The following is a 13324-nucleotide window of genomic DNA, read 5'->3' on the forward strand; positions in this document are numbered from 1 at the left end:
GACATGAGAGACAATTTGGAAAAACAAAAGTTTAAATACGCATCGCCCTATATCATATTGTAGGCTTGGTATAGGTAGATGTGTTTCCTAATGCTTTTCTACCACCCAATAAGGTAAAACCACATCTCACCTTTAATTCATTTTATTTTAAAAATGAACCCTAACCTTGTTGTGTAAATGAGAAATATCTGGGAATCACATACCTATTAAGTATTAAGACTTGATTTGATAGAAAAACCCAGAAATTGATCTTAAGATGTTAATGAATTGGATGAGCAACAATGTGCACTCAAAAGTTAATCAAGCATGGTGCCTGCTTTCTTTATTTGCCGAAACTGTTAAACTTTTGAATAAGAATTCTCCTATAGACAGCAAGCCTGTATTGTGCGCAATTTTTCTATCATCCTTGCACTGAGTATCCTCACCAATTTATCGTAGATGATTTAAGTTTGAAAGTTGAGAGTTTCAGGTTTTACCTACCACTCGAATATTTAGGTTCAATCAATTGAGTTGTTTGCCTGTTGAACTCTGAACCACTTGATTAGGAACCTCAAACAATAGTAATTTTACACAGCCAACATCCAGTTGCAATGTACCTGACACGCCATATTCTACACTATAACAGATTTTCAATAATACACGAGGAATTCATTCTAAGTTGAAAGAAACATAGCAACTGTATGAGCAGAAGCCGCACGGTGTTTTGTTCAAGCAATTCCTCCTGTATACATCATTTGCCCCTGAAACATGAAGAGACAGACAGCTAAAGGTAAGATGGGGCGAACTAACATTAAGAAAAATGCAGAAATAAATTGGTTCCACTTACGTGTTCATCATCAGAGTAATGTTGTCTCCTTTTAGAAGAATCCTTCCTGAAACACCCCACCCCAAAAAAAAAAAAAGAGTAAGCAATTATTTAATATAGAAAAGTGTGAGAAAACAATAAAAAATAATCTCCATAAAAATGTTAAGTACCCAATGGCTTTCTAATGTTCTTCTTGACGTTAAGTTCTTCAGCTTCCTCCAAAACCAAATTCATGTATTCATCGAACCCCTGCAAAACATTTATCAAATTTTTATTAGAATAGATTTGAAGCACCCTTTCGTCCTCCACTGCTAATTAAAAATGCACAATATCCAATAAAAACTACTCTGAAATCAATGAAAAGGTAACTTAGTTTGTGAGCTTTTATAGGTCTCCATGAGACTGATACACCACCATACTAATCTCAAGAATACAAAATCACTTGCTAATGGTTGTTGACTGAACAATCACCAGTCAACCCTGGCTTTTCTCCCAAGTCAAAACATATTCAGCATAGAATGAGAGAAGCCAACACACGTACATTAACTTAATTGAACCCAACTCGGCCGTATCCCAACTAAATAGAATCCGCTACATTGAACTCCTCTCCAAGCAACCCTATTCAAAGCGACCTTTAGGTTATGCATGTACTTCCTCCCCGCTTTTCTCACAATTTTCTTAAGAGTCATTTTAGACCAACTGCCAACGCGTTTAGCTCCTTCAATCTGAATCAAATCATCCCAGCTGCACTGGAGCATTTAAACACCTCCCCTGTACATATCCATGCCACCGCAAACAACTTTCTAACAACTCATCATGTATCTGAGTCTCAGCTACTCTTAAATTATCTCACAACTGATTCATTCCTCAAATCACTTCTAATTTTACTTGTCCATCTCAAAACCTCATTTCAGCTACACTAAGTTTGTTTGTCTGTTATCTTTACAGCCCAGAGTTCTAAAGGAATTACATCAATCAACAACTCTTCAGACACAATCTTCCATTTCTTCCATTCTATTCTAATTATATGTGCAGCTTAATCCTCTACTACTACTCATTATGATTTAACTTACGTACTGAAGACATTGTTGTCAAGGCATCACCTAGGAATCCAGGTGCTTTGCTTGTGACAACTATGATCTGAAATACCCAATATTATCAATTCTCACCACCTCACTCCCAATCTTATGGAGGCCAATTTTACACCATATATTCGGCTTTTGTTAATTCCAAGGTTGATATCCAAAATTCCAACTCTAAACTTGCTCTTACTTTTATTTCATTTGCCAGAACAATATCATCAGCAGAAAGCATATACAAAAAATAGTAGCTGGTTTGAGCTACAAATAGGTCTCACTCTTCACAACAGGGCATAAAACAGAACATATTCGGTTGACACCTAGTGACTCTTGATCTGATCCCCCTAAAATTCTAATTCAGCATAGCACATACGTAATAAATATGCATCTTGCTAACAAATTTCAGAATTAGGACTCCTGCTGGATGCATGAAAGCAGTGTTTCTTTTAGCAAGGAGTTGCAAGAGAAAGGTAGCTGGACAGTTCTAAATAGGAATCTCTCTCACAGTCATTCTCATTTGTAACTTGTATCTGGAGTTGGGGAAACAAGCTGTAGATATAGAGGAATACAAAAAGAGACCCAATTAAGTTAATCATCATTCAATAAGGGTGTATGGATTCCAATGTCTAAAGGGGACAGCTTCTTTTATTCATGCATGGATTACTTTGGCAGCAAATATTTGATAATTAAAAAGTACATAACTGAAAGGAACTGGAGAAGGCAAGGTCTAAGCATGAGGTGGTTGATCTAAATTGGGAGTTCTACATGCTTGTGACAGTAAGGCAAGGTAAACTTTCTTATCTATAAAGTGCATGGACAGCAAGGCTGAAGATGGAGATCCTTGCACATGAGTAAAAGATATATTTTCAAGTTTGAAATCATGGTATTCTATCTTAAAAAACAATCTGCTTTGAGGATAGAATATCGAAGAGTTCTGCTTTTCCTGGAGCCGAAGTACAGTGAGATGATTAAGTTCATTGAGAACTCTTACATGGATGCAAAGTTGATTCATATTAAATCAAGGATCACAACCTCACAGCCCAAGTTTGAAAAGAAGAAGGGAATAGAGCTCACATCAAATAAGTAAGCAATTAAAGTGGATTTTTCTCTCTGGACAACTTGTTTCCATCCTTCTTATGAAGGTTTGTGATGGAAACGTTGAGATACACTGGAATATCTGCAGAATTGAAGTCATGATTTGAGTTGCAGATCTGACATTGCTATAGAGTAAAAGGGAAAGCTGACAAAAGTTAATAGAGAGTTTGAGTCAAAGGTATGATAAACCTGTTATGGCTTGAAAATACTCAATGCTGTTGCTACAATGGTTATCTTTGAAAGGATGCTATTGAAAGTCTAGAGGACAATGGAGAAAGAACGCTTGACCAAAGACAGGCAACAACAGAACCATGGAAGAAAGAAGAGAATATGATGCTGACACAACCTCTAACATGTAAATGCTGCATGAACCTACTGCCAGATTTGAGGAGGAAGCATTTTGAAGGTGTTGATTTGGCTGATTAGTGATTACGTATAGTTGAGTGAGGCTACTACTACTGAAGGTACTGCCAGACACTTTGATCATACAAGTTGCTGTTAATTGAGTCTATCATCATCATACCTGCTCGTTAAGTTATTTTGCTGCCATTCTATTTGGAGTTGCTACACCTCGTCTTATAAGGTGTTCATCGAGTACACCATCTCAAGACATTAAAATCAGAAAGGGTATTATACTGTTTATTTTAATTTCAAATTTGTATTACCTGTAAATTTACTTTGGGGGTAAGGGTAGACTTATATAATTAGGTTGTCATTGTAAAACCAGTAATGATTGTAAGCACTCTTGCAGGGCGTGTGACAAGTGCATTTGGGGCTGTAGCTCCAAACACAGTAGGTGGGCTGTTGAATTTTTGTAGGGGATCAGTGCTCCCACATAGTGGGCTACACAAATCTCAGGGTAGGAGTCCTGTGTTGTGGGAGGGATATGAGTTGGGAGTTCATGCTCCTGATTTCGGGTGCAGTCGAATTACTGTATTGTGCATCAAACTGACACCAGATTTGACTTACAGATCAAACAATCGCTTGCATCATACATGAATCCAAAGACATCAGTTCAAGAAAACCTTCGCACTTCCATTGAGAGGGCGAGCGGCATGGCTCATTATTTATGAAAATAATCACACAACCATATAATTACTAAATGCTAATCCAGGGCTAAATTTAAAATACAAAAGAAATTGAGTTATTGAACCATTTGCTCCCCTTGAATAACAAGTTTTAAACTCATTTCGAACAAGCTCCAAACCTCCATTTGAGGTGTTCGTTTGATTGTCATTTTTTTTAATCAGCCTATTAACATCTTTTTCTTTTGGGCTGTTTTTTTTTTTTTTTGGGTGGAAAGGGGGGGGGGGGGGGACAACATATTACTTGATTAAGCCAACCCATCCTCTTTGTAGTTTGCAGCTAAAACAAAAATGCACGTAAGAACCTTTCTTTTAAATGAATCTTACAATCTATGCATTCTGTCTTCCAAATGGAAATTGCAGTAACTATGAAGACTTGCAGCCAAGCAGGGGGCAAATCAATTCATTGTTTGCAGCAAATGCTCGATGTCAAATCCGAGGACCATACTCCTGAAGGTTTAAGCCTTAAGGAATGATGGAAGCATTTCTGAAACTATCATTAGCAGTAGAAGAAACCGACAAGGTTAAAGCCTTAAATTAACCCAACAAATAAGTGATATGATGTGAAACTCGCGGAACTGAAATCATAACCAGACAAATGTAAAGGAGAGAGAGAGAGTGAGGGACAAATAACAACTTACAATTATACGCCCTTCAATCCTCAAATCTTTCTGCTCAAAAAGCCAAATTTGAATGCGAGCTTTCTGCATGGAATAAACAGAACAGCATAAAATAAAATCTAAAACATAAAAAAGTTGGCCCAGTTTCAAGAACTAGCACTATAAACTCATCAAACGAGAGGGAGAAAAGTAGGACTTACACTCTGGAGAAATCTGAAGATGAGATTCTAGCGACAAGTTCGTGTCCCCGACAACCCACGCAGCAAAGAAAAAAAGAAAAGTAAGCTAATAAAGAGGAAAAAAAAACCTTAACCAGAAGTAAGGTAGAGAGAGAAGGGTCATCGTAGAACCTACAATAGGCTGAGTCATGATCCTCTGAACTCTGGTGGTCGCCATGGCTGTGAACTTCGATGTCTTTTCCCTCCCAGTAAATATGTGAAGATTTGTGAAACCTACGCGCAACCTTGGTTTCCTCTTCGAGTGTTAGGGTTTAGGGTTTAGGATTTCGAACTGGGAAAGCAGGTTTGAGTTTGAAGGAAAAAGAAATGGGGTTGGAGGCTTAGGAAGAAGGAGCGAGGGTTTGGCGGTGATGACTGATGAAACAAAGTATGCCTTTTTGGCCACGGTCGTAGAGAACATTTCAGGCATTCTTTTGTTTTTTGAGAACAGAAGAACAGATTGTACGTATTTGTTAAGATGGTTCATTCTTAAAGAACGAATCGGTAGAAAATAGCCCACTTTTGCAGAAAATATGGGGCTGTCGTTTGTTTGTAAAGGTGGGGTGAGAAAAAATGGGTGGGAAAAAAAACATGTGAGTCCTAAGTGTAGTTAGGTGAGGGAGAGGGGAATGAAAAGAAAGGAAAGGGTTTTGTGAAAAAATGATAGGGGTGGGTCCCACTTTTTACTTTTCCCAACTTTCCCACAAAGTCCCACCAAATATGTGAGATTTTAAAATGGCATTGGGTGGGAAAGTTGGGCTCCCACATCATCAGACAAGTTTCCTTGATTCAAGAAAACTTGTCTCCCACTTTCCCACCCCATGCAACCAAACAATCTACCAATTTGGGATTTAAGGAAAAAATAAGAAATCTACACTCTTTTTAAGAATTTTCCCACCCCTTTTTTTCCACCCTACCTTTATTCCTACAAACAAACGCAACCTGTGTTTCGATGATGATAATCTCTCAAGATCACCCCACTTTTGCTTACAAATTTCTCCATCTTGCTCATTTATCCCATGTCCTTGTTTGCCAATTAAAGTTTTGGAATGAGATTATCAAACATTCATCCTTAACAAAGAAAGATCTTATAGCACAATGAATCTCCTTACTCCGGTTCAATCAAAGAATGCTCCGAACCAATGACACGTTGACAGAAAACTGGTGAGAGTAGGCTGCCTTTGATGGTAATATTAGATTATGAATAACACAGTTCCTCCGAAAGGTGGAATAAATGTCCGAAGATATATAGTTCTCTTGGGTGGTTGCAAAGGTTAATGCAAGGGTATCTTGGCTTACTCCATGAAGGTTCAGATCACCGCTCTTATAGAGGAATGAAACACCATGGAGGAGACAAACCTCAGCCGTTCGATCACTATATCTGATTAGAGAAGGGAGATTGAGACTAGAACCGAACTTAAGCAAGAAGCTTTTGGTTTGGCTCACTCTTTTCGAGATTTGCAAAGAACTTTGCCAAATGTACACTACACTTTAAATGTGACATTTCTCCTTTGATCTCCTAACAAAACATCTGAAAATAATATTCAGATATTTCAATGTATTGGCATATCTTTTGATAAGGCAGCTCATTAAATGTATAGGTGTGGAGCATTAAGTGTTGGATTTAATGTTCTAATGCGCATGCTATTGTATAAGGGCCGTCTTGTACCCAATCACGCTCTCACTGAGAATTGATTGACGAGAAGTCCACCAAACGCGTAGTCCCACAAGTGAATCACGACAGTTGGTAGACAATGAGGGTGGCTCTAAGAATTGATGAGGGGTGATCAAACAAGTGAATTTCAGAAAGTACCAAGTCGGTCGACTAACTAAGCCAAATTTGGCTATCTCAAGGTTAGACAACTCATACCAATTCGAAAGTCTTTGAAATGTTTTGGCATAACGCACAGAAATTATAAAAACAATTCTACACAGAAAGTACTACTCCATAAGACACTTGTGTTGCAACTTAGAGATATAAAGATTTCTAACCACAGAAAAGACATACAAAATCACCAAAAGATTGTGTTAGTACCGCATTATTGAAGATCATTCATATTGATATGGCTCCTTTCCCCAATTTCATAGGGTGTACTACAATGAGTTCTTGCCTTAAAAACAGCCATTGATGCATATTAGTATTTGGGATGTAACATTTCTAGTTTTTTTTTTTTTTTTTTTTTTTTTTTCCTTTTATTGCTACTAAAAAAAATCATTAAATTTTTTTCTTTGAAATTAAAGTTTGCTCTTACCACCTTACACAGACGTATACTACTCTCCTAAAGAGGTAGTTGTTACATACATATATAATTTAAATATGAAGCGAAGCTTCACCATGACCCCCAAGGGGATTTGAACATTCTACATTATTAAATGAAAAATCCTGCAATACAAGCCATTAAATTTTCTATATATACTATTAAAAGATATCCAACCCTGCAATATTAAATGAAAAATCCTTATTTGTTTTTCACTTATAGCGGCAAAACAAGAAATAGTGGGAAACTGACTTTAGAGTCTAGTCTCAACTTTCGAAGTCTTGAGTCATGAGTCTTACATTTTAAGTTGTCAACCCTATTCTTTTTAATATCAGATTCGGGTCATCAGCAAGTAGCAATTAACAAACAAATCATGAGTGGGTAGTTCCTAAACAGGCATTTTAAGAATGATTCCTGAATTGGTTATGGCCTCATTGTGCTCTTCAAATTTGCTTTCTTTATGTGTTTCTTATATTTTTTTTGGCGCTTGAATCACCACCCAATACTATCAATCAATCTATCATCTTGATCCCCTAATTATCGTTTATGTTAAATCTGGCTGTCTAATCCCTATGCCCAACAAAAGAAGAAGGGGAAAGAAGATATAAGAGAACCCAGCAACCCAAGTACGAAAAGGGTATAATATTTCGCTTTGAGGCAAAAGATCAAACACATGTGCTGCTGCTAAGAAGACCACCTACGCACCAGTCCACCACTAAACATTTCTTTGTTTAGCGGTGCGATTGCGATCTAAAAATCTACATGAGAATCACAAATGCATAAAATTCATCTTGACCACCGCCTAAATCGACTAAAGTAACCAGAGAAAAATGTGAACTTCAAGATCACCTCTTCTGCAAAACCTTGGTCCCCTCCATTAATACTGGAAACAACTCTCCTGGGTGCAAGAGAACTCCTACAAAGGGGACATGTGCGGCGTTGAAATCCAACCCAACTGTCTAAGCAGACCCTGTGGAACATATGCTCGCATCTCAGCTCCCTTATCTCATCCCCTTCTTCAATGTTGCACAAGCACACCGAACATTCCACGTCTTCAGAGCACTTGAAATGGGTGATGTCGAGCGCTTCCAAGTATTTCAGATTATCATCAGGTGTAGGAAGAACCGAATCGTGGTTTCCACTAACTAACAAACCAAAACCCAGTTTGGAATAGGTTTTCTGCAGAAAACCCATCATCAGGAGGATTGATTGATGCACGAACATGGGGAAGAAAATGGTAGTAAAACAGAGAAGAAGGGAGAAAATAAAAGGCGAGAGGCAGATTAGACAGGAAGAATTAAAGAAAACCATAGGGGGGGTCTGCATCATATGGATGTATGTACAATGTACTCTGAATTGATTTGGTGAAGTGGGGAATGCTCGAATCTATCTCGTTTATATATATATATAGACATGAAAGTGCAGAGCAAAGACAAGGGAAACAGGGCAAGATAAATTAATTACGAAGCAGCTTGATTGATGTCACGAAGTCTTCAGGAAACAGGACAGTGATTGGGCAATCTGTAGTTTTGTACATCAGATGATGATGAGGTTCCCAAATCCACAAGAAACTGAAGGAACACATGATTTACAAACATATCCATCACTATTAGTGCTTGTAAACAGTGGAGAAAAAAAAATCCGTAACGTCAAGCTGACCCTTGAAATCTTGGATGGAGGGCGTGCCCACAGTAAATTTCGTCGCATCTGAAAAGACTGAAGAAATTTTCCATGAGCGTGTGATCGTTGTTTCACGCTAGTTTCTGTGCGGCACACATGAAAAGAGCCAAAGAGGAAGAGAAAACAGACGAATCACTGTTAGGTGAAGTTTCTTAAGTTAGAATCCTTACTTTTTCTTTTTTTTTTGTAAAAGTTGAATGTGTAAACCACGTCTAATTGAAAAAAAAAAGGAAAAAAAAAATCCTCACGAAACTAAGTGAGGCGGCTTACCCCAAAAAAATATATAATAATAATAATTAATTAATTAAATAATTTAAGCCCGTTTATTTGCTGAAAAATATAAGTTTTTTCATGAGATTTTAAAATTTTGATTTTTTTTAAATTATGTGATGGAAAAACGTGCAGTTAAAGAAGTTTCTATGATGAAATAATATGTATATTTTTTTTTTTTTTTAAGTTGAGGTTCATTCGGATGAGCTTATTCGTACCTTGATTACATCCTCAGGAGGAGACGTTATCTGCAAGGGTTAAACCCCATGATTTATCCACTGAGAAGTATGGATCTTTACCATTCTACCAACCCTGCATTGATCAATATGCTAACTTTTTCACCTTATGTATTTTCATTACCTTATAAAATATGTGTAATTTTGTGGAAAAATATGAAAAACAATAAGTAAACTTACATTTAACATTTTTCTACAAAATTCCTTTTTTCCTTTTCTTTTCCATAATATCGGTATATATGGGGCCTATATTTTTTTTTTCCATCCCAATTTTGCAAATGAGCCACTTGTTCTAGCCGTCATCTAGTTGCCGCTATGGATGAGCACCACGTGACACATATATAAATAACCAATGGAGAGGATTCTATATGTGCCACGCTATGCGACCCTCATTCGTTGTCATAGTTAAAATGAGAGCTTGGATTCAAAGTTTCGAACCCATGAACTTACCAATTACCATGATTCAAAAAGATTTTGCTATTTTCTAAAAACTTCTACCCCAAAAAAGAACATTTATAGGAAAATCCAAAACCTTAATTTCTATATGTTTACATCTATTTTTAATAAATTGATCTAAATCCTATTTCAATTACAGATAAATTATAATAATATAAACCTATAAAATACAAGACACTCAAACTCAACAAGAAAATATATACCTAGTCTAGTCATATTATTAGAATGGATATATTCTCTTGTTAAGCAAGTCCAACTCTTTGAAATAGGTTTCCCATGACCATAAGTAAGAACACGGTCTGGGTGCAGTCTGGAAACTATGGATCACATTATTTTTGAGTGTCCGATTGCAAAGCAAATATGGTTTGGTAGCTCACTTACATACATTCCACCTGAGAAAACACCATTACTAACAGAATGGATCAAAAGTTGGTCTGCTGTAAAAAGGATCGGAAAGGAGGTAAGCAAATCGATACTCAACCTATGTTCCTTCATTGTTTGGCACCTTTGGATTGCAAGAAATAACAGGATTTTTGGGAGAAAACAAACTACCCCAAAAGAAATTATTGAGGCAGCTCAAAAAGAACATTTTGAATTTGAGGTAATCAAGACATCAGGAGGTGAGGAAGTGCTAAATAATGCTCAACCTGATGAAAATCAACAGAAATGGGAACCTTCGCCTCAAGGTAAATTAAAGTTGAATTCAGACGTGTCTTGGTACGGGCAGTCTCTGAACCGGTACTATGCAACTCAGTGTTGGAAGGGGAAGCTATCGCCATGAGAGCTGGATTGATATTTGCACTTTCAGAAGATTGTAATCATCTTCTTGTAGAGTCAGATTGTAAAATACTGGTCCAATACATAAACAGTGCTTCCAGCTCCCCTCCCCTATGCTTAGTTCCTCTGGTGGAGGTTATTAGGGAGTTATGCTCATCTTTCCTCTTGTGCTCATTTTGTTTTGTACCAAGAGCGATAAACGTAGTTGCGAATGCTCTTGCAAGGAGGGCCATGTCGATCCCGTGTACGACGGTTTAACCTATTTTCGTTCCTTGGCTTCAGGAATTATGCTCTCCAGTTGCCTAGGCTGTTCCGCGGGTTGTTTTTTCTCTCGGTTAATGGAAATTTCTTACCAACAAAAAAAAAAAAAAAAAACACGGTCTCTTTGCTCCAAAAAAGTCTATTTTTCAATAAATGAGACCAAAATGATGTCGTCTCTGCAATAATTCAAGTAGGCTTGAAGTACCATAATGACATTTGAATTTTGAACATTGGTTGGGTTGGCAGAGTGGTCCAACCTTTCGACACTTTCTAGGTTCCAAACCACAAGACATATCTTTTGTTTTGGTCCAAGAAAAGAAAAAAAAAACCACAAGACATAACATACGGCCCCCGAAATGTCTCTGTCTACAATATTATCGATACGATAACACGTAATCAGATTTGGCAGCTTCTTCCTTTAACCAACCCTTAATTGGCATTACTCATGGTATTGTTTCTACACAAATTCTAGGTGTATAACGGCTGCCCATGGCTAACGGAAAATCAAAGACTTTCAGATTTAATTTTATCAAATTTAATAGTAAGACTTTTAGAATTGTTTAATTACCATTTTTTCAAAAAAATAAAAATAAGTGGAGTAACGCGATTCATGCCTTACTAGTTGAGTGCCTAATACCACATTAAGGTTCAGTTCATCCATTTCTCTCCTGCTTGTTTCCAAAGGCTGAGCAAGTAAATTAAAGTTTCTTCTGTTGTTTTGCAATTTCTGGCAGTATATGTATTTTAGCAGTCATAATATTGTTATCTTTGCAGATTAATTATATGAAAAAGAAAAGATGATGCTGGAAAAGATGCTTCCCTTTTTGTGGTAATTGTTGTGAAAAGAATAAAAAATTTGTTATATACATCTCTTGTTGTGCACAGCAGTTAAGGGTGCCAATACTGTACCGAAACCGTTTAAAATCGCACCATACTTTGGTATGTACTGAAACCATTTGTTGGAATTCAGTACGGTACATACCGTATACCGTACCGAATACCGATTTCGTACCGTTTTCATACTTTATTTAAGGTTAGTTTTGTAATTTTAGTTTGGGATTTAGTTTCACTAATCACCTTTTACTGTTGAATGTCGATTATTGTAATTATATCACAATAAGATCTCTGGGTTCCTGTTTTCTGATTTAGTGTTTTTGGACCAAGTTTGGTTTTGTCCTTTTTATTGATTATTGATGTTATTATTTTGGTCTTGTACAGGTTCATGCCCATTACAGCTTTGGACCTCTTACTGCTTATCCATCAATTAATTACTTGGATCGGTTCCTCTCAGTGTATGAACTTCCTGTAAGTTTAGGAAATTGACCCAGAAACATCTTAGTATTTCATAATATTATTAAATCCTTTTCTGGGTAAGAGAATATTATTTAGTGTCTATTGTATCTAATCTGCCCATCCTTGATTTGATTTTGCTATTTGTTGTAGAAAGAGAAATCATGGGTGATGCAGTTGTTGGTTGTGGCTTGTTTATCTTTGGCAGCTAAAATGGAAGAGACTACAGTGCCTCTGCCCCTAGATTTACAGGTGAAGAACCATATATACCAACCTTACATTGTATTATTTGGAGAATCTTTCTGCGTAACTGACAATTTGCTAGAACTGTTGTGTTTTGGAATTGATGCTTTTGTTGATGTGGTTTTTAATTTTTGCTATCAGATTGGGGATTGCAAATTTGTTTTTAAAGCTAGAACAATCAAGAGAATGGAACTTCATGTGTCAAGTACATTGAATTGGAGAATGCAAGCCGTGACAATTTTCTCATTCATTGACAATTTTCTTCATAAGATCAATGATGATGATCAACCACCCCCAAAAACTTCTCTCGAGAGCAGTTCAATTGATCTCAAGCACAATAAAAGGTTTCTCGTCTCCCCCACTTTCTGTTTGTTAAAATTTCTCACTAGAATATTGAGAGTAAATTTTTAGGGTGGTCTGACCCACAGGTTTTGGTGGGAACTTATTGCAGGAATTGACTTGATAGATTTCAGACCATCAAAAGTTGCAGCAGTAGTGGCTATATCTGTATCATCTGAAAATAAAACAGTGGACATTGCTAAGGCTGTATCTTGTATTATAGGTTCAGAAAGAGAGTTTTCATTGCTTTTGCAAATTGCAAAGTTCTGCTTTTCAACCTTTACTTCTATTTTTAAGCAATCAGAAAAATGTAATTAACTGGGTATTTTAATGTTTGATTTGCAGCAATTGACATGGTTGATGCAAATCCCATATCAGGGAGATGCTTTTGAGGAAAAATCATCTCATCGCAGATTAAGAAAAGTTAAAAGACCAGTCAAACGTTCATTAGTAAATTGGAGTGCCTTTCTAAATTAGGATTCATTAGCAAAGTGATATGATTTTATACCGAATTCATACCGTACCATATACCGAACAGCTCCGTTTTTGTCATACCAATTTCATACCGAAACCGTACCGAACCGTTTTTAAAATACCGTTTCATACCGTACC

The 13324-nt window shown here is 36.8% G+C and overlaps 1 protein-coding gene and 1 pseudogene across 2 annotated transcripts; one reads left to right on the forward strand and one right to left on the reverse strand.

The window, feature by feature from the left end:
- Window positions 1-469: 469 nt before the first annotated feature.
- Window positions 470-5353, reverse strand: LOC149025664 (uncharacterized). 2 transcript variants are annotated; one of them, XM_089145858.1, is made up of 6 exons: window positions 5039-5353; window positions 4885-4911; window positions 4706-4768; window positions 976-1057; window positions 827-872; window positions 470-740 (listed from the first exon to the last, which is right to left on the reverse strand). In XM_089145858.1, exons 1-6 carry the CDS (start codon window positions 5078-5080, stop codon window positions 731-733), a joined length of 270 nt encoding a protein of 89 aa, XP_089001984.1. In that variant the 5' UTR covers window positions 5081-5353; the 3' UTR covers window positions 470-730. The 2 variants fall into 2 exon arrangements, with proteins under 2 accessions (XP_089001984.1, XP_089001985.1); XM_089145859.1 differs by having other exon boundaries at window positions 478-740; window positions 976-1054; window positions 5039-5342.
- Window positions 5354-10121: 4768 nt separating this feature from the next.
- LOC149025665 (cyclin-D3-1-like) lies at window positions 10122-13189 on the forward strand (annotated as a pseudogene).
- Window positions 13190-13324: the final 135 nt, after the last annotated feature.

This window comes from Hakea prostrata, chromosome 2 (assembly GCF_041222555.1).
Source record: "Hakea prostrata isolate BN-2017 chromosome 2, UWA_Hpros_2, whole genome shotgun sequence".
NCBI lineage: Eukaryota > Viridiplantae > Streptophyta > Magnoliopsida > Proteales > Proteaceae > Hakea > Hakea prostrata.